This window comes from Colossoma macropomum, unplaced genomic scaffold (genome assembly GCF_904425465.1).
Source record: "Colossoma macropomum unplaced genomic scaffold, Colossoma_macropomum, whole genome shotgun sequence".
Classification (NCBI taxonomy): Eukaryota; Metazoa; Chordata; class Actinopteri; order Characiformes; family Serrasalmidae; genus Colossoma; species Colossoma macropomum.
In genome coordinates this window covers 6,806,208-6,828,392 of record NW_023494799.1, presented here as the reverse complement: position 1 = coordinate 6,828,392, position 22,185 = coordinate 6,806,208, and the positions used below count along the sequence as shown (strand labels likewise).

At 41.5% G+C, this 22,185-nt stretch overlaps 2 protein-coding genes across 5 annotated transcripts in view; both read left to right on the top strand.

Moving 5' to 3' along the window:
• Positions 1 to 11,485, top strand: part of cdc14ab (cell division cycle 14Ab) — a 74,681-nt gene extending 63,196 nt beyond the window's left edge. For 2 of the 4 annotated variants that reach the window (XM_036586210.1, XM_036586209.1), the window contains 2 exons: positions 2,126 to 2,552; positions 10,221 to 11,485. In XM_036586210.1, coding sequence (XP_036442103.1) covers positions 2,126 to 2,552; positions 10,221 to 10,250 — 457 coding nt within the window. In that variant the 3' untranslated portion in view covers positions 10,251 to 11,485. Of the gene's footprint in view, positions 1 to 149; positions 2,083 to 2,125; positions 2,553 to 10,220 lie in introns of those variants that run through there. The other 2 variants (XM_036586211.1, XM_036586212.1) reach the window with 2 other exon arrangements.
• A 6,692-nt stretch (positions 11,486 to 18,177) lies between these two features.
• gpr88 (G protein-coupled receptor 88) lies at positions 18,178 to 19,618 on the top strand. The gene has a single exon (XM_036586977.1). It carries the CDS (start codon positions 18,178 to 18,180, stop codon positions 19,468 to 19,470), a length of 1,293 nt encoding a protein of 430 aa, XP_036442870.1. The 3' UTR covers positions 19,471 to 19,618.
• The last annotated feature ends 2,567 nt before the right edge of the window (positions 19,619 to 22,185 follow it).

The window sequence follows — 22,185 nt, the reverse complement described above, 5'->3', positions numbered from 1 at the left end:
CTTCTACTTCTGTCATTTTTGGCCACGTTCTTGTTTCCTGCCTCTTTGTTAATGACTTTTCTTCCTTCCTTGTTTACTCTAAATTCTTTTTTAACTCCTTTCCCTTTTGTCTTTTTCTCTTTTTCTCTTATCTCGTATTTTCCCTTCAGCCCTCTTGTGGTCTTTCTCCCTCTCTGTGACTACCCCATGCTCTAATATCACGCTTTAGAATAGGTACAATAGGGACAGTTCACTTAATGCAGTAGGTGATTCACTCCCTCCTGCCGATCTAATAGAGAAAGAGCCAAAGCCAGGACCACGCTCTGTTTTTGCTTTCACTCTTTCACATGCACACTCCCTCTCTCTCCCTCTCTACCTCCCTCGCTCTGTACAAACCGGCCCCTCTTGAGATACGTGTTACGAGTGTTTTTTTCTATTTTGGTACTGAGTACATGACGGTTGTTTCCCACTGCCTAACTGACAGCTGTGGCAAGCACTTTTTTGATTTTTTTTGGATTAAATCAAGCTAATCAGCTGTCAGTGCAGTATTTTGTATTTACAAAATATACATTGACCAACATGGCGCTAAAGCTGAGAAAGCACATTCTTATACAAGCAGTTTTGCTCCCACACTGTAGACATCAGAAAGAAACCGAAAGTTTGAAGCCTCTGTGCTCTGTATGGGCCTGTTTCGTTGTGTAGGTTGTGTGATGCGTATCGTCCTTTTTCACGCAGACTCATGCATACATTTGATGTGTTTGTTGGGTAAAATAACTTACAGTTAAAAGGAAGCTGAAGCTAAACTGTTTCACAGCCTCCATAAAGGATAAACCTTATGTGTAAAGGTTCAGCACTTTTTTCAGCACATCGCTTCGACTCAGGACTTGCAAGTGCATCATGGATACATTACACAAGTGGCCTGTAATAGCACAAGGGGAGGAGGGGGCTGTGAGGAGCGTCACCCCCCAACCCCGCAGACTTGCACTCTGCTAGGTTAGCCTCTTTAGTCGAGGTGCATATATTTTAGGAAAAATTGATTTGTCTAGCTATAGGATCTGGTTAAAAATGGTGGTGTATCTCCCTTCGTTTTGTTGTTGCTAGCTGTGTAGACTTGAAAGAAATGAAGTAAGTTTGTGCCATAAACCCTAGTTTGAACATTGCACATTGGATTTTATAGTTTTGAAATATTAAATGTTTTAAAATTTTTAGTGCTGCTGCTTATGAACCACTTTGTCTGCCATTTCTTGGGGTTTGAAAAGGGAATTGCGTCAGAAGTAGAACTGGACACTTGTGTTTACTCAAGCCCTCGCCCCTGCAAAAGCTCATAAGCACACTTAACTTGAGCTAATGAAAAAAAGGAACGGCCCTTAAGAGAACAACAGGATTTCCCCAAGCGGAAAGGGTGAGGCTGACAAGGGCACATCAAAATAAGGACTAAAATGATGCCAACCAGTAGCTTATGCTAACTGAGTTATAGGACTAACGTTACCTAACTACATAGTGTTCTGAGACATAAGAGTTTATGGTAACTTTAAAGAGAGACGTAGTTTTAACGTTAATGGGTACTGTTACCGTGCTCATCACTGAACATAAACAAAAAGGACAGCCATATTAACCACTTTGGAACGTGTATAGTAGTTATATTCAAAGAATCTGTCTAGCACATCAGGCCTAACTAGCTTAAGCCTTTTAATGAACATCTTAATGTGTCATACAGGCAACTTGCTTTAAAGATGATGTAATTATTGGGGAAGACATTATACCATTAGTCAACTTTGATGGTGCTGTAGAACATTGGTTCTCAAATAGATTCTCAAGGACCCCTAGACAGTCCAGATTTTTGCTAACAAACTTGCAACAGGTAGAGCTACACTCAGTGGACACTCTGGGGGCCCTTCAGAACCGGTTTGGGAACCACTGCTGTAGAAGATTAGATTTAAACCAGCTGAACCGCATTTGATTTTTAATACATTTTTCAAGGAGGTCTCGAAACATCCTTCCATTTAACTGGAAGCTATTTTCCCCAGCAAACTATGGGATAAACCCACGAATCTGCATGAAAAAGACCTGTTGCTTGTGTTGCAGTGATGAGTCCACCATCCTCCCCCCTACTACCCCTCTGTATTTGTGTACCCTCCACCCCCAGCTCCTCTCTAAACTCCAGATTAGCCACCTCTCTCGGCAACCTGTATGAGACAGACGGAGACCGTAACAGCCCTGGGAAGAAGACTTCGTCCTCCTCTTCTTCCTCTTTCTCGTTCTCCCCCTCCTCCCCCTCCTCCTCCTCCGCCCCCCATGTGGCCTTCAGCAGCGCGTCCACTCTGGCTGCTCACAACTATCACTACGAGGTCAACAACAATCATTATAACTCCAACTCCAATGGCCCTAACGCTAACGGGGTCGGCCCAGGCAAAAGCCCATCGTACACCAACCACAACCAGAACCACAACCACGGCAGCGCAGCTGGGGCGTCATCCACCGCTGGCAGGTTTGGTATTGAGGAATCGGCTCTGAGTCAAGGCACCACCGGTCTGAACCGGCCTTCAGCCCGCTACCTCAGCCGCTCCATTCCCGTAAGTGAGCTCCTGCATTCACACTCCTACACACCCAACAGCAGCATCCTCCTTCACTTACACAGCCTTTCTCTCTCTTTCTCTCGCTCAGTTCTTCTTTCTGTACAGTCTAATTCTAAACTTACTGATGCCACTACTTGTTATTGGTCTTCATACTTTGAGAGTTTGTTTTGTAGACTCGAATTCAAGCGATAATTCAGCCCAAAATGAAAATTACACAAATTTTCCCCGAAATACAGCTGGTCAGCCAAGACATGATGTCTGATGTTTGCTTTTGTAGTAAGAAGTGTCTTATTTCATTGGCAGATGATTCTGCTTGTTTTAAGCATTATTAAAACGAGATTTTTCTCAAAAAAATTAAGATTATCTGCCAGTGGAATAAGACAGATAAAATGGCAGAACAGTTAAAATGTGTAGATTTAGCAATATAAAATTCTTAAATCAGTCTCAAAATGAGAAACATTACATTTTCCGATATTCTTTTTCTCTTTTGCAAGTTACCTTTACATGTATACATTTGGCACACAGTCTTAAGTTAATCATGCTATACAGATGATATAAATGTTGTGTTGCAAAAAATAAAGGATTATTGAAATGCTGTGATTGCCTGTGGGGAATCGAACCCAACTCTCCACATGGAGGAGTTGCACACTAAGCTACTTACCAACTGAGCTAGTGTAGGACTAGGGCTGTGTTTACACAGCAGGTAAAAGTGGCCCAAATCTGATTTTCTCAACAAATCTGATTTTTTTTGTTTGGCTGTTCACATTATCTTTTAAATGTGACCTGTATGCGACATCAGTCTGAACAGATCAGCTCCTAAACCGACCCGCATGTGCAAAAGAACAGTGCTTCACGTGGCGGCTCGTCCAAAGGTAAACAGTCATGACGGCCAGCGAACGCCAGTCGCCCTAGGAGCTTTCAGTTTTCAGATCTGGCTGTTCAGACTGAGTCACATTGCCACAGATTGGATACGTATTGGATTTCAGTACCACATATGAAAGCGTTTCAAATCGGAATTGAAATTGTCAGATTCAGTGCGTTTTTTGCTGTTCACACTGCCACACAGACACACATCTGTGTCACATTTGAGGAAAAAGATTTGGGCCACTTTTACCTGCTGTGTAAACGTAGCCTAGGATATATGACCAGCTACATTTGGAGTTAGGGAACAGTTGTGTTGATTTCATTTGAGGCTGAACTTTTGCTTTAATTCTTTCAAATAAAAAAAAATACATATCGTCACTATCTAAAGGAAAACAAGTATCTCCAAAGTGGCAGCTTTTTTCAGGTGAAGGCAAAAGCATTCTTTACTTCTATTGAAAGTTAATGTGAAGAGATTTTATTCCAAGCAATTTTGGAGCATTTATGTTGATTTAATTCAGCATTTTCACACGACATAAAAGGAAGTCGCTGTGTTCAAATGGTGTAGAAAAATGAAAGTCGAAAAAATGGAGATGCATGTTTTCTTTGGACAGTCACAATATTAATAATGGAATTTGGCCTCTAACTAGGCTAATTCCTACATCTAACCACCTCATTCTAAGTGATCTGAATGCTTTTCTGTTGTCTAATTTGCATATTGCACAGGAGATGTACAGTCTTGTTCTAATGCCTCTGATAATTTCCCTCTGTGTGTTTCTCTTATGCCTGCTAATGAAGTGCTTATTAATGCGTTCAAATATAGACCTAATTGCCATCATCAAGTGGGCTTTAATTGATTGCGGCGCTGAGACTAATTTTCTGATTTCCTCGCTGCGCTCTGATATGCAGTACCTTTTAACTTCTCCGCTTCATTTTGAGGGCATCCCACGCTCACTCGACAAAGCGGTATATTTCAGCTAATCTGTCTCTCTGTCAGTGTGGTGCAGGCTTAAACGCTGGGTCTTTGCTTTTAATGCATCTCCGACACTAACAGGACTAACAGCCGGTTCCATGCTGCTGTTAGATGCGCTGGGAGTGTTGTAGGCTGCAAGAGGCGCTTATTTAAATGCAATGACTGCAGAGCTTCCGAACCCACATTTAATTAATGTCAGCGAGTAGCTGCACTCTAATGGAGTCGGTCCTTAGCAGGGATTGGCCAACATAGCACTGGCTGATTTAGGTTATACAGATTTATCACTATAGTCACAGATATTTATAACTGGTTTATGTAATGTACTCCAAGCTTAAACACAAGATGTGCTTTTCATCAAAATAACGAAAAATGTAATTGGTAGAAACAAGTGATCTCAAACATTTCAATTAGTTTGTAATCTTTGTTTGAGCCAGAAGTCTCAATGTCTCGGTCATCACGCACTGGATTGAACTTGTTACAATCAGAATGACCTGCGCCTCCGCTCTTTCTGAATACAGTAATGCTGATGACGTGTCATATTTTTGTGTATAATTGACAAAGTGCTGAAATTAACAGCTGGAAATGAAGGCTTTAAACTGAGCATTTTCATGATATAAATAAACCCACACACATCAGACTTATGAAGGGGCTCTATTCTCTGCACAGGCAATAAATATTTAATGTCTAGAAATGAAATTAAGTGGAATTTCCTTTCAACTGAGCAGGACAAACATTCTTGATACCACTAGCTATTTGACTCCATGTCATGTGTAAAACCCAGCCTCACTAATAAAAGGCGTCTATACTTGGCTTTTAGAATGAGCACAACAGTAGCAGAAATCTACATATTTGCTAATAATTATGTGAAGCTCAACCCTGGCATTAGAATATTTATACTTTTATATTTATGAGAGGAAGTAATATAGCACTGAGTGTGTTTACATGCACTTAATAATCTGATAACTGCAGAAAATCAGATTTTGTCAGTAATCCGATCAACGCGTTTATATGCCCTTGAGTAATCAGTTAATGTGCAAACTCCAGCTCTACATGAGTCGGGCAGCAATTGGACTTCTGCTTTGCAACCGGCCAGTAAACTCACAGAAGAAGACGTGACGTAAACGTAATGTAAACCTCAAACTTCATGCTGCAGCTTTTTATAAAACATTGATAAACATTCTTTTTATAAACATTCTAGATGATGTTGGTTCTGATCTAGAATATTTACATCCTTCATTTCATCGAGAATGTAGTTGGTTTCAGTGTCGCTCCAAAAGTGTTTTGCTGCGTCTCGTGGCAGCGCTGCTTGCTTTTTTACAGTACAGCGATCTGTTCTGCACAAGCTCAGACTGAGAAATCCGAAAGAAATCAGAGTAAGAGTTTACCTGCACTGAGAAATCTGATTACTGAGTTAAAATCCAGCTCTCCTTATCAGATTTCTTAATCAGATATCTAGACCTTACTCCGATCTAAGAAATTGGAGTATGCTGTTTACATGACCATTTGAATAATCAGATAACTGCAGAAATCTGATTATGATCAGCTTACTGAGTGCATGTAAACACACTCACTCTTTTGAAACATGTAAACAGCTGAGAGTCATAGCAACTCAGACTAAAGTACAGCCTCCATATGGTGGGGTTAGTTTAACACTATTCAAAATGATAATAATTTGAGGAAGTTTTTATGCACAGATTCATCAAGAATGTACTGTAGATGTCATAAAATATTTTTCAATTTTATCGTGTTAAAACTTTCTGTTCTGGTTTTTGGTCAAGAATTACTTTGGCATAGCCTCTTTTCGCTAATCATTTATTTTAAAGCAACATTTTGCTTGTTTAGGTTGGAAAGCTCTGGTTCAAACATTATAAATGCATTAAATTACCTGTGTTTTGCAGAAATTTACTAGTGAAAACAGCTAGCCCTTCAGTCTGTTACTCAAATAGGCACTCACATGATTTGGTTTGAGCATCATTAATAATAGGCTTTCAAACTTAACTTGTAGTGTGAGCATACCAGTCGCTGAAATCAGAAAAACTGCTAAGAATGCTGGGACACTCCACCCTGGCACTACAATATTTATACTTCACTAGCAGCTGTTATATAGCACCGTTTTGAAGCATCTAAACAGTTAGTTAGACTAAAGTACAGCCTCCAAGTGACATGAGTGGCTGTTCAAAATGGTTAGTTTTTGGAAGTTTTTATGCTCAGATTGATCAGAAATGTATTATCATGTAAATAAAATGTATTTCAGTTTGATCATGATAATTTCGGTTCTAGTTTTTGGTCAAAAATAAATTTGCCACAATTGACAGAGTCTCTTTCCTCTAATCATATTTATCATTAGGCAGATATTTTTACAGCTGACTCCTCAGCTTGTTACTCAGATGATTCAGATGATCCAGTGCGAGCATCACTGATGAGAGGCAATGTTTAGCATTACAAGGAACCTCCGACAGTCATATCAGTTAGTAAAGCTCTGTGAACCTTACATAAAGTGAGTCTGTCTCATTTTTGACCGTAAGTAATTATATTTACCAGCGTCTATCAGAATTTTTAGCTCCTTAAAATCAGTACTGGTGACAAGTTTCATATTGTTCAGGATTTAGTCCTTGGCCGGAAACCCACAGAGCCTCACATTGTTCAGGACCACGTGTTTTTTATGTATGATCCACTTGAAGTCCTACTCATGCAACTGTATGTCATGTCACTTCTGGCGTAAAAAAAAAGGAACAATGGTCTGGTATGTGTTATGTCAGAAGCTAAACCTGCAGTCCATGCAAACAGTGCAGCACTGCCAGTCAGCCTCATAGCTCTGTCAACGTGTGTCTCTCTGTGACAGGAAATGTGGATAACAGGGGCAGAACTATGGGTTGGCAAGGCACTAGTGATGAGAAGGCTGTTCACTCAGAGCTTCATTCTCATGATTACCGCTGTTTTTTATTTGCGTGTTTTTTATGCTCGGAGCTCCAAATTGAAGCTTTGTTGTCATTGACTTCAGTAACTTCATCGAGCAGTATTGCTAATACGGTTCTTCTCCCTGTGCTCACACACTTAAAAAAAGATGGTTCTTCAAGGGTTCTTTAGTAAAGAAAATGGTTCTATATAAATAGTTCTTTGCATGGTGAAATAGTTCTTCAGATTGTTTTGGGAAAATGTTGTGGAACATCGTTTTAAACAGCACCTTTTTGAAAATGGTTCTATGTAGCACCAAAATGGGTTCTTGGATTGTTACAAGCTTAACATCATAACAATAGAACAACCTCTTTTTAGTGCTATATAGAACCCTTTTCAAAAAGGTTCTATATACAGTCATATACAACACATGCTCCAACAATCTGAAGAACGCTTTTGCGATGCAAAGAAACCTTAAATCATGCTAAGAGTTCTTTGAGTGTTCATGGTTCTCTTTAGAACCATTTTCTCTACTAAAGAACCCTTGAAGAACCATCTTTAAGAGTGCAGAGTGACAAAAAAGCACATCGGAATTGATAAAGTTTGTGTTAAACATCACATGTTTATTTGAAACGCTGTCTAACACTGGAAACGCCACTGTCAGTTCCACGATACAAATCTGATGAATAATCCCACCTCCAGCCAATCAAAACATGTGAAGCAACAGAGCTGATATGATGGACGGGACAAATAAGAAGCCGACAGAGGAGGGAGGAAGAGCAGATGGCTGTTGGTAGATTTTATTTGTATAAGAAAACATTCGCATAATAACCGATTTTTCTCAGTTGTTGAGACCAGAGTGCCTCTATCTCCATCGATTAGCTGCATTGTTTATGTGGAAACGCACTGAGATTTCCCCAACTCAGTGTAGTAATAACTTTGTCAGTTCGCTGACAGTATCAGTCTGGGATCATTAGGGTCCTCGGGTCACAAAGTTCAGGATCCTCTGATTTACTGTATTATGTCCCAAAACACCACAACAATCCTACATATAGTTCGTAGTTGTAAAAAGGAACATACAAGCTCTGCAAACGAATTAATAAAATGCATAGCAAGAACCGTATTAGCGGTGCATTCGGTCATCAGATAGCGTTCAGTGTTTACTACTGTTGGATTCACCTGAAGACATGATTAGAAAAAGTCTGTGCAGTTTAATTTGTGACAACTTCAACCTCTTTCCAGCTTTTGTTTAGCCTATAAAATTGCTTAGCTAAACACATAATGGTGTAGCCCACTTCTGCCTCGTAACAGTCGTCACACTTTCGAAGGACTGAGTGTTAAATTCAGGAAGGGAAGGAAAGAGCAGTAACAGGGCTTGAACAGGAGCAGCTGAATTTGTGCAGCTGGTGCTCAAGCAGCTCTCAGGGCACCAGAATATCCTGAAAGACTAGCGTGACCAAAGGTGCATGACAAAAGGTCTTCTGGGCGTGAGGGAAAGGCCAGGAGTGATTTTCCTCTTTTACTTTCCCTTAGCAGCTTGTTGTTGTTGCTCCCTTTAAACCTGGCTCCCGTTTCTTTCAAAATAAACCCCCCTCGTGATTGTGTCTGCAGGAAGTATTGGATTAATCCCCTTCATTTTCCTGACTCTTTCCTCCCCCTTTGCAGACTGATTTTAGAGCCAGTTTAGGCCTTCATCCTGAGATAGCACTTCCTTGACGCTTTCCACCCTCTTGGGAACTGATTTTAGAGCCAATTTAAGCCTACATCCTTTATCCTAAAACACTACTGCAACCTGGTTTTGCCATTTATGGAGACATTCCTAGACTGGAGGCATCACTAGTTACGAGACAGCAAGTGGCCGAGAGAAGAGGCGTTTGGATGTTTTGCAGCATTGCTGTTGTGCCACAGGAGCTCAAAGGATAAAACCACCCACACGCTTCAGGGAAGAACACATAACGAAAAGACAGTGACACAGCGTCGTGTTTTGAATTGCAGTCTTCTAGCTCGGAGCAATTTGTGTTCTGTTGCACCTCCATCGAGCATCCCTGTCTGGTAGAGATGCTACAGGATTTATTTCGAGAATTTAAGGCATAGTTTAGGGCCGTTTTCAAAGTCCAGTTCACTAATCCCTCCTACCCAAGTCAAACAAGGCTATTTGCTTCTTTAGTTTTGCACTGGAGCTTCGAGGCTAGTGTAGCTGACGAGTAATGGAGGCTTATACCTCAGCTATTAGCATTGTGCAAACACATACTTGCATCATACTTTCCTTGTTAAATAATCTGAAATAGACTTGCTTATGTGGCTTCTGACACTGTAGGACGTAATGTTATCTATAAAAAAATGATTGAAAGTATGTTACATAGTAAAAAACTGTACTGTGCTAATTGCTTATATTACATATTAGCTGCTTTGGCCTTGTAGCTTCAGTGCCAAATTAAAGAAGCAAGCTTCAGTCACCAAACATGGCATGATTGACTCCATATTGGGTAAGAAAAGTGAACTTTTAAGCCTGATGTCCACCATTTCTCAAAGCCTAAACCCCTTCCCACACTCTCCGCCAACCACCCCCACCCCCCCCATTACAAAAACACTTTCTCCAGTTCTGCGTGAACATCTCTTCATTGTTACTGCTGTATGTGTGTTTTTGCCACTCAATTATGCATGTTGTACATCTATATTCAGCAGTTTCTATATTCAGAGCTATTGTTGGTCTGTTAGTGAGTATAATTTGCACATATTTAATGCAAATGTATTTCTGCTGTCACTGTTGACTTCCTCTGTATCTTTTTTTCCTTTTTCCTCTCCCCAGCCGAGCCGTAAAATGCCTCAAAGCTTGGCATTTTAGACTAACATTTAGCTGCATCCTGATATGCAATTTTCTGTCGTTATGTTCCACTTGGTAATTGCTTTATCTCTCCTCCTACTTCATTTCACAGTCCCTTCAGTCAGAGTATGTTCAGTACTAAAGCAGCGACCCTGCGCTGATCCCGGACCTGCGACCGTCTGCCCTCCGTCCCCCCCGGCCCACTGCAGTCTTTCACCCGCCGCTGACCTCCAGCCTGCCGGATGAACACAAAGGGAAGCAAATGAAGCCGGAGGTGCTTCTTGACACTGCTTTTTGGACGCAGGCTGCTTTTCTGTAGGCGTTTTAGCATGAGGAGACCTCTGGAGCAGCCTCAGGTTATTTCCGACTGTATTCCACATTGCTAGCTTCTGCTGGGGCTGGAGTCCGGCCATTTGCTCTGGACGAACTGTTCCCATCCTCTCAAGCACGCTCTTCGCTCATCAGCTTTAGCTCCTTTTCTCTATTTTGAAATAGATGTGGTCTATTTATACATATACGACCATATAGTTGTGCTAAAGAAAGATTATTTTTAGATAACAGGAAGGATTTTTTTTTAACTATATTTGTCCGTACTGTTTTATCTGATCCATATCTTAAGCTTGATCAACTTTTTGTTGAAATATGTGTAGTGTACATGTTGTACTTTTGGTTTAAGGAAATTTATTCTATGGTTACATTATTTTTGCTACGATCTCCAGAGTGTAATTAACATATCAATCCTAAACTATGAGGGCTAAGCTAATTTTTAGCAGAGTAATATCTCTATAATTTTAAAAGCATGTTGTGAAAAGCAGTACTGAGGTGCAGGCTGGAGCTCTGTTGCTTTTGTGCAGACTCGTAGACTTTGAGTCGCTGGGGGAAAAAAAAATAATGGCATATGTAGAAGCCTGCTGAGACCGCTCCCATCTGCGAGAGAAAACGCACAGCATGACTCTAACTTTCTGCGTGGGTGAATTGTTTGGAGTTAACGTTTGTATGAAATAATTGGATAGACTAATTTCCTCCAAGCCTCTAAATGAGTTCCAGTCTGCAGTGTTCATGACTGTTAGTATAATGTAACTTCGTTGTATCTCTGTTTTTTGGGAGGTTTTGGGGTTTTTAGACGCTTGTTAAAGTGGTGCACTGCAAAAAATGATACCTTGGCAAGTGAAATACTCTGAAAGGATAATTAATGGTTCCACGAAAAATCTATCGTACACAGTTTTCCCTTTAACCCCAAACGTAACTTGGTTGGTGTCCAAGGTTTTCTTTAGTTTAGTACTGAAGCTATGAGGTTGACCCTTGTGTGGTGTTCAGGTCTGTGGGACCCATTTTCAATGTTTGCCAAAAGAAAAAATGATGCAGTTTATTATTATTTCAGCCCCAGATTCCTTGGCCTTTGCTCATCTCTGTGAAGAACACAAAAATAACCCATTTTCAGTGTCTTCACTCTGTTCACCCCCCACACATTTATATTACACGTGGTGTTGGGTGAACCCGCGGGGAGTAAAAGTGTGGAGGTGCTGTGTCCTTCACTCTGTTCTCCTCCTACATGGCCTGCAGTTAGTGTGTATGTGTGTGCATGTGTGTGAGTGGACAACATGGACAGGCTGCTGACTGGCTACAGCTGCTAAAGGAGAGCCCTACGCTGGACATTTGTGATATTTTAAACATCTGGTATTTTTACATAAATTGTTATGGCTGTATTGATATAAATGGTCCACCAGACCACCGAGTAACAAACAGATCAACACCACACAAGGGTTAATGTAGACACCTGCTTATCCAGCATTTTCTCTGAAATCAAGACTATTAATAGTGTTGGTCGCCCTTTGCTGCAGGAGCAGCCTCTACTCTTCTGGCAAGGCTTTACACTAAATTTTGGAACATGTCTGTGAGGATTTGATTGCATTCAGCCACAAGAGCATCAGTGAGGTCAGGTACTGATGTTGGATGATTAGCTCTGGATCACACCAACCTATCCTAAAGGTATTGGATGGAGCTCCATCACTCCAGAGAACGCAGTTCCACTGCTCCACAGTCCAATGCTGGGGGGCTTTACATCCCTCTGGCCAATGCTTGGCATTGGTCCTGGTCAGCTTGGCTCTTATGTGGCTGCTCCATTCTTTCAGCAATGCTTTTCAGTAGAGATTATAAACTGTGCTTGCGTAACCCATTGCCTGTATCAGCAATGGGTGCACCTTAAAGGAGCTGAAGTCACCAGTTAAAAGGGCTGTCTGGATACTTTGACATGGCTAACAAGGGTGACAATTTATTTTGAGTGGTCCTTTTTAAATGAAACAAACACTTATTGGACTCTCATTAACATGTCAAAAACATATGAGGGTTAGGATTAGGTTTTGGGTTAAGGTTAGGGTAAGGATTAGGGCCAGGGTGAGGGTTATGAGTAGGTTTTGGGTTGAGGTTAAGGTTAGAGTTAGGATTAGGGCCAGGGTGAGGGTTAGGTTTGGGGTAAGTTTGATAAGGTTAGGTTTTGTGTAATGGAAGTAACAGATTAACAATCCATTTACTTAATGTCAGTAATGTATCAACAGCACATCTAGATATTTACTTCATTGTATTCAGATGCTTCACTACAGCAGCTTCACTGATATGTTTATTAATCATCTACAAAGGACCACTCCAAATAAAGCGTTACCCTGACAAGTAATGTAGATCTGTCATTCTAAGTCTGTTATATCGAGGACAAAACTATAGAAGAAAACTGCGGATGCCAAGGATAACTTTGCAAGTTGATCACATTCAGGGTGAGGGGGAAAGTGTACATTTTGATCCAAAAGTCTGAGATCACATTCTGGGATTTTTTTTTATTTAAACTGGGAAATAAACAAAGTTGAAAAACAATATGCACTATTTTTAGGTCGCCATTCAAAATGATGTATATTTGAAGACTATTTTAAGACCTTCGTATAGAAAGGTCAGATTTTTCTTCTCTTCAATTGAAGTTCGTGTTCAGATGACTGTCAGCTGGAATTGATCTCCTCATCAGAGGCTTTTGTACAAACTTGTGGAGTCCAGGCCGAGTGCAGGCTGTCATTAAAGCAAAAGAGGGACAAAATACTAGCAAATTCTAAAATTCATGTAAATATTAGAAAGATTCTTCTTTTCACTCTGGTCTGCTGATAATGTAACTTGTAATGAAATAATAAAAAATCGTACATTATATTAGAAAAGAATGCAAAATATAAGCATTTTTTCATTAGTGGTCTCAGACTTTTGTATCCCACTGTATTTCTAGACATTTCGATTTTATTTATAATGCATATTATTATAAAATGCTTGAAACGAGCAAAATTATTTGAAATGGAACATGGAATGAATATTTAACTAGATATAATAACTTGTCTAGATGTGTGTTATAGGCTGTTTCACATGCCAAGATACATGTGTATGCAAAAATTTAGGCACCCTTGGTGAATTTAACTTTTTTTAAAATTTTATTTTACATAAATGTTAACCTGGCAAATAAATAGAAATTGTGCACTAAAATGAAAAAAGCCATATTTAAATCCCTATAGAGGATGTGTTACCATATTTTCAATCAGAAAATCAACACAAAGTGTAATTTGACCAGGAGTGTTCAAACTTTCACATACCGCAGTCATTGTTTGCAGTGGTGATGCTTCGTTTTTGAAAAGCTTCTGCAGTGTTCAGTCCCCACAGCTCCTCTGAGTATATAAGGTAGTGTTACTTTAACTGCACTAACTTGCTTGAAGTAAGCTTTAGGCTCGCTCGCTCTCCATGGCAGTGATTTGAACTCCCACACAGATCTCATTAAGTAAGCTCCTTTAAAGCCAGCTACATTGTTCACTGATTGTGTTTTTCAATGCACATGACGAATGTAGCTACTGAAGACGCAGAGACTGTTCCTAAACGCCTCTATGATTGTTGACAAAGTTTAAAAAGAGTTGTGTCAGTGGAGGATGTTTTGTATGTGAGTTTACAGGATAATTTGAGTGTTTGTAACACTGAATGTCATATGATGTACACTTTATGGACAGCAGCTATGGTTTTTCATAAGATATTAACACCTTGGACCTACTGACGGTTTAAGCCCAGTCCGTGTATAAAAGACTGTTTTCAGTGACTTTCCGTTGATGTTAGAGTCAGACTGGCTCTTAGAGGCCTTTACGTCTGTAAGATGATGTGGGACGATATTTTATTCTTGTTTGTTTTGAATAATGTGTAACGTCTGCCTGTAAGAAATTACTGTCGTCACCTCTTTGGCCCAGTAGCACTCTGTACATTCCAGACAATGTAGTGCTTTTTCTACATTTCTACATTTTTGGGAGAATCTTGTTAATGGAAGTATTCTACCTCTCTGAAATCTACAGATAACAGCTGTAAAATACTCTCTTGCATATACAGTATATATAAATATATATATATATATATATATTTTTGGAGCAGTATATAAAGAGCGTTTAACTATGCTATTGTATGTAGATCAGTATTTTGCTTTTCATGATTGCATACAGTGAACGGGCACAGTGAAAGGCAAAAAAATGTGTAGGTTTTAAAAGGAAGGAACAAAATAAAAGACTAATTTTTGACATTCTATGCAAAAGTGGTGTATTGTGTGTTCTTGATTTGCTTTTGGGAATGAAATGCTCTACAGTGCTGTGTAAAAGACCATCCATCATTTATTTATTTTCCAGTCAAAACGACTGAAGTTGTTTAGTCTTTCAGGAGACTCAGTTTCTGGTTTCCAAAGATATTTGAAGGGAAATTTATCCACGCTTCCAAAGTTCAGTCGTAAACGTTGGTTGCATTTGCTGCTTCTTATGATCCAAGTGTTCTTAAACTCATTCAATGAAGTTGAGGTCTGGACACTGGGGTGGTCAGTCCATTGTTCTGAGAACACCAGCAGCTTCTTTATCTTTCCTTTTCTCAGTAGCCACATTTACATGTATCCTAATAATCCAGAAAAAGTTCAATCAGAATAGAATACGTCCATATATACACCTCAGTCGGAATAGACTAGTCCGAACGAGGCCATTCAGAATACAATTTCTGTCCGATTGAATGAGGTGGGTAATCCTGTAAATAATCCGTTAAATAGAAAAATAATAGCCATGTAAACGGCTCATGTACGTTCATGACGTCAGTGAGCGAGAACAGCCAATGAGCTGCTCAGCTCGCCAACCAATCAGCACTCAGTAGCAGCAATGCTAGCATTGTACTTCACAAAACCCGTTTGCTGTCGAAAAAAAGGAAATATATAGGTGAATTTTCTTTGCTTTTTTAGTGAAATACATCCTTCTGCTTCCTAAAATTGAATAAAATTGAATTCTGGGTAAGTGATTAGAAAATATTTTTCGTTTTTAGGCGTTGAGCTCCATTCACCCCCATTCATTGAGGAGTCGCTCGCGGGTGCCCTCTGCTGTAGTCATGTTTATGAGGAGCCTGGCCGCTTCCTATTCTCCCCGTTACATCAAAAACGGGCTTACCAAACAGCAGAGGGCGCCCGTGAGGGAGTCCTCAATGAATGGGGGTAAATGGAGCTCAATGGCTAAAAACGAAAAGTTAGAATAGTTTCTAATCACTCGCCCAGAACGTTTCTTTAATTTTAGAAAGTAGAAGGATGGATTTCACTAAAAAAACAAAGAAATATTCCCTATATGTTTCCTTTTTCTACAGCAAACAGGTTTTGGGCAGCAGGAGGCGGGCATTACTGCTAGAGCGTGATGATTGATTGGCGAGCGGAGCAGCTCATTGGCTGTTCGCGCTCACTGACGTCTTGAACGTACATGAGGCGCCGTTTTAAACTCCTATAACTCGAGTTTAAAAGCTCTTAAAATATAACAGCGGTGTTAAAATGTTTTATGCTGCTCTGTGTTCAGGAAATGATTACATTCTTTTACATTAAAAATGTTTAAGCATTTATAAACTATGATTTTGCTCAAATGCTCCATATCAACCCATTCATTTTGGACTCACTCGGGAGCGCCCTCTAGCGTCTGAGAAACCCGGAAGACATTGCAGAGTGATAATTCCAGTTCTCTGGTACTTCTCCTCTCTGCAAGTTCTCTGGTCTCACTCTGACTGGACTCACGTGGTGCTCGTTGTCAGGGTAACATCTACACTAAGCGGTACTCTACACATGCGCGTAAATGTGGATCGGATTGCTTGTAATGTGCATAGTTTCCATCACACTGCTGAGTAGAGTGAGCACATAAACACCTCAGTCTTAATCTATAATCGGAATGTATTCAAGCGGATTGGCAAAAATCGTTGTATGTAAATAAAGCCAGTGTCCTTGACAGCTACACATCCTTTCAGACCCATAGCGCTTGATTTTCTCCTCTCTCTCAAGGATGAAAGCTTTAAGTGCTGTTTATCTGACAGTTTTGGTGGTCTGGGGGTTTTTAGGAGTCTCATTTTCTCTGTGGCGTACAAATGAATCCCTCACTCTGCTGTAAGTAGTCACTATTAGACATGCAGTGTGCTGATATTAAGCACTTAATAGGCACCAACAGCTTCAGTTTCACAGAACTGAAATGTTTGTATCTAATGAGTTTACGCTGCTCCATTACTCCCAGCACAATTCAGCCAAGCGACCGACTCTGCCTAAATGAGCCAGAACTGGAGCGTCTCTTCCCACACAGGTGCAGTGAACAGCTGCTCTAATCACATTTGCTCGGAACTGGATATGTTACAGCCTGGAATTCGTGCTGCAGACCATCTAATAAAATAGATTTCTTTATTTGTTTCTTTCCTTTTCACCTGTACTGTAAGTGTGCTTTGATTTCAGGTTAAATGTGGCGCTTTATTAGTGTTAAGAAAAAAATGAAGTGAGATAATTCATGTTATTCAGCCTGTGAATGCAGAACGCCTGGCGCCGAGTGAGCAACAGCAGCTCTCACGTACAGATACCATGAATGAAGCCGCTGTGTTCAAGGTTGTTCTAGAGCCGCAGAGTTTTTCTCCCACAAAAACAGCTTTTGAGATTTCCGTGTTTAGTTTCATGGCCTCTTCCAGCCAAAACAAAAAGGTCCTGATTGTATTCGTGGCTCATGTTGTCAGTTCACTTCAGGCATTTAATGTTACACACAGTGTTTTCCTCACTGGCGGTTCACAAGCTGATGGTCAGTGACTGACAGAGGAACTAATAGAACTAATACAAACTAATAGTGAACAGCACCGTTTGAAGGCTCCGCTTCATGGAAACCTGATTATCTTATTTCCCCCCTTTTCTCACTGTAGCAGAAAGTATTAAGTATTCTCTCTCTGTAGAGGAAAACAACAATTCTCTCTCTCTCTTTCCCTCTCTTTCTCTCTCTCTTTGTCTCTCTTTCTTTCTCTCTTTCTCTTTCTCACTCTGTCTTTCTCTCTCTCTCGCTTGCCGTAGCATAAGGTGTAAAATATTCTCTCTTTCACTAGAAGAAAGCATCGATTCTCTTTTTCTCTCTGTCTCTTTCCCTCTGTCTTTCTCTTTCCTTGTCTTTCTCTTCATGTTCTCTGTCTTTCTCTTACTCTCTCACTGTAGCATTAGGTTTAAAGTCTCTCTCTCTCTCTCCCTCTCTCTCTCTCTCTACTAGAAGGTATGAAGTATTTTCTCTCTCACTGTAGTATAAAGTATACTCTCTCTCTTTCTTTCTGTAGCAGAGGATATAAAGGTCTCTTTCTCTCTCTCTCTCTCTCTCTCTCTCTCTCTCTCTCTCTCTCTCTCTCTCTCTCTTCTCGTCTCTCTCTCTCTCTACTGGAAGGTATAAAGTATTTTCTCTCTCACTGTAGTATAAAGTACTCTCTCTCTCTCTCTCAGTTTGTAGCAGCAGAAGATATGAAGGTCTCTCTCTCTCTCTCTCTCTCTCTCTCTCTCTCTCTCTCTCTCCCTTACCTCCCTCCTCGTATATGTTGCACTAAAGAGAAGGATAGAGGGAGGTGGGCAACTGCTCTCTCCAAAGGCGAGTCGTTCTCCCTCTCTCTCTCTCCCTCTCCCTCTCTCTCTCTCTCTCCCTCCCTCTCTCTCTCTCTTCCTCTTTATCCTGCCAGCGCTCGGCGCGCGCCTCTATATTTCCCGCTCTCTCTCTCGCGCGCGCGCTGCCATGCGGAACTCCTCCTCTCCGGACTGCCTGCACGGGCGCGCCGCGCGCCTCTCTCTCGCGGCCGTTTACGCGCTGCTGTGCGCGGGTGGCCTCGCGCTCAACCTGGCCGTGGTGTGCGTGGTGGGGGGCTTCAGGAAGCTGCGCACGGCCAGCAACGCCTTCATCGTCAACGGCTGCGTGGCGGACCTGCTGGTGTGCGCCGTGTGGATGCCGCAGGAGGCCGTGGCCGTGTCCACCGGGGGCGGGGTGGGTCCCCCGGCCCTGCGCGCGCTGCGCGAGGCGCTGCTGCTGCTGGGCATCACCGTCTCGCTCCTCTCGCACTCGCTGATCGCCGTCAACCGCTACGTGCTGATCACCAAGAGCCCCGGCACGTACCAGGCGCTGTACCAGAAGAGGCACACGGAGTGGATGATAGCGGGCTCGTGGCTCATCTCTCTCGCCTCCCTGTTGCCCTGGATCACGGGCTTTGGGTCCAGGAATGAGGGGTGCAGGGATGCAGCAGCATCAGCATTGGCATCTTTATCATCAGCATCAGTGTCAGCATCGTCCTTAGCAACGGCAGCATCAGCATCAATATTATCAGCATCAGCACCACCATTGATATCATCTGCATCCCCATCACCGTCATCATCAGCATCTGTAGTAGCGACAGTATCTTCAGCATTAGCATCCTCAGCATCAGTATCACCTGCATTAGCATCACTGTCACCAGCATCAGTACCACCAGCAGCATCCTCAGCATCAGCACCAGCATCCTCATCAGCATCCTTCACCATGGGCCTGCCGCTCCTGGCCCATCCGCCCTCAGCCGGCACCCTCGCCCTGACCATCCTGGGCCAGACGGCCGTGGTCCTGTACTGCTACTTCAAGATCTTCCGCCGCGTGCAAAGCAGCGTGAAACGCGTGAGCGTCCTGAACTTCCAGCTGGTCAACAGCCTCCCCTGCGCCTTCCCCCGCAAGGACAGGCGCCTGGGCCTCTGCGTACTGGCCGTGTGCTTCGTGTTCCTGCTGACCACCCAGCCCGTGTGCTGGACGCTGGCTGCGGCCATGTTCACCCGCGTGCCCGGGCCGCTCTGGACCTTCTCCTGGCTCCTCTTCTGCACCGTGTTTGTGTGCAACCCGTTCCTGTACACGTGGAAGAACGAGGAGTTCCGGCGGTCTCTGAGGTGCGTGGTGAGGGGAGAGTTGTGGAGGGGGTCCACTGTGGGAGTGGAGCCCAGCACGGTCAGCAGCATCTCACACCTGCTGCCCCGCCAGAGCAGCCGCAGGGCTTTTCTGAGCCAGGCTAACTGAGCCCAGTCCTGCAGTACCTTCCACTCAGTCACATTCTTAATGATCATTATCCTGATGGTGATGAAGATGATAATGCTGATAGTGATGATGATGGTTATAATAATGATAAAGATGATGATGGTGATGGTGATTATAATGATATTGGTGATGATGATGATGATGATGATGATGGTGATGGTAATAATGATGATGATGATGATGGTGATGGTAATAATGATGATGATGATGATGATGATGGTGATGGTAATAATGATGATGATGATGATGGTGTGAAGATAACAGATTATAAAAATTATGTTTAGGAAGATAATGATATAACGATGGTGATGGTGGTGGTAGTGAAGATGATGATAGTAATGACAGATGATTCTAATAATCATGATGACGATGATAGTACATACAGTCATGTGCAAAAGTTTTGGCGCCCCAGTCAAATGTTTATTTGCTGAATTTAAAGTAGTAAAAATTAAAACATAAAGTTTGGTCTGTGCAAAAGTTATGGTATATTTTATATGCTCATAATACATTTAAGGTTGTTCCTTGTAGATGATATGTTGAGTAATATTTACTTTGAAAATCGACAGAATTTTAAATTTTTTGCATACGACTGTGCCAAGTCAATTCCACCAAGCTGAATGAAATTTTCATTGAAACTAAGCAGCACTGCCTTTAAAATGAACTGAAACTGTATAAAAATGATGACAAATGTTTATATTTTCATAGCAAGTGAGTATTAAGCCAACAATGGAAAAGATTTCTTGTCTTTTTTGTACATTTTCTGCTTAAGTCAACTTCCTTTGTGTTGTTGTTAAGATTGTGTTACTTTATTGGACTTTCAATGAACTAACAGTTTAACCCTTGTGTGGTGTTGGGGTCTGTGGGACCCATTTTCAGTGTTTACCAAAAGAAAAAATTATGAGATTTATTATTATTTCAACCTCAGGTTCTTGGCCTTTGCTCATTTTCTGTGAAGAACATCTAAAATAACACATTTTCAGTGACTCCACTCTGTTCACCCTCTACACCATTATATTACACGTGGTGTTGGGTGAACCTGCGGGGAGTAAAACTGTGGAAGTGCTGTGTCCTTCACTCCGTTCTCCTCCTACATGACCTGCTGTTAGTGTGTGTGTGTCTGTATGTGTGTGTGTGTATATGTGTGTGTGTCTGAGGGTGGACAACATGGACTGGCTGCTGACTGGCTACAGCTGCTAAAGGAGAGCCCTACGCTGGACACTTGTGATATTTTACCCATCTGGTATTTTTACATCAATTGTTATGGCTGCATTGATTTAAAAAACCAATAATGTGGTGGGACCACCGGACCACTGAGTAACAAACACATCAACACCACACAAGGGTTAAGGGAAGCTTGTTACTGGCTTTATTGAAACAACAAATTATTTTTACAGTGTAGTGCTTGTTCACTACTAGTGCACGTCTTTCTGTTTGTGATGAGGGAAAATCTCATTATATAAAGAAGTGATGGTAAAGAAATGCTAGTAGATGGTGTATCCTGTATATCACTGGCTTCAAGGCTGGATACTGGGGAGGCTACTACCACCAAAACAGCTAAAAAATAAAATGACAAAACATTCCTCCATTAAAAACTACAACAGCTAAACCGAACTTCACAGGGAATTTACATTACAAACACAAGTATTACAGCCTTAGTCAGGACGCCACATTGGGCCTAAGCACTGTTTGTGCCAACTGCATGCGGTTTGACAATGACTGTATGTCAGAAATCAGCCAGTGTTTTTTAAATATTGTTTTGTACGCACAATGTAAGATTTGTGAGAGTTTTATCGTGAGGATTTTTGCTAAACAGTCCATACGCTGCTGCTGCTTTTTCAAGCAAAACTACATTTGTATGAACATGTTGGAAATAAATTGTAAAATGACTCATTTTGTGGTCGTATTTGTTGCCCTGTGCTTGGTTATATTTTCATGAATGGGAATCTGTGGGTTGTTTCGGGTTAGGATGTGTAATAGTGTCCTTACTACAGGCTGATTTAAATGGTGCCGGCAGGCAAATCAGGTCAATGTGTGTCAGAGCTGAAAGATGACATAAGCTGCCTTACAGCGAATGCATGCTTTACTCGTTCCTCTCAGTCATAGTAGACCTGCTCAGGTCTACTCATTCGTGCTAAATCATATGATTATATTCTCCTGCTTACTACACTGTAAAAAACAGATACTCAACAGTCGGCAGAACTGAAGGCCAAAGCTGATGCTTTGCTAGTAGGTAACAGCCTGTATAACTGCTTTGAATAGTAAGACTTAATGCCTTATTTCTAGTTAGGAAACGTTAGCAGGCCTGCTATCGGTCTTTCAGTCAGGCATTCGTGTTAAGCTCGCCTCTGAGCAAGCTGAGTGTTTCCGCTCAATGTCAGATGGGGGTGGTGGGAGGTGAAACATATTAGTTAATGTTATTTTTCCCAGCCCGCTGCTGCATGTGAAACAAAAACCAAAAAATCAAAAAAGGTGAAAGTCATTATTTTTTGATGTTATTTTCTTTTAAATTACTTAAAGCTACAATGAATCATGAAGGAACTAACAAGTTAGTTTTGATTTCAGGTCGACTTGCAGTCGGGACCTCAGCCCTGTTAAAGTCCTGGATGCCTGATCAGTGGCTTGGTATTTGCTAAATTCAGCAGATGTTAGCTAGGTAGCTATGTTTACAAGGCAGTCTAAGGTAGACAGATGTCAGTT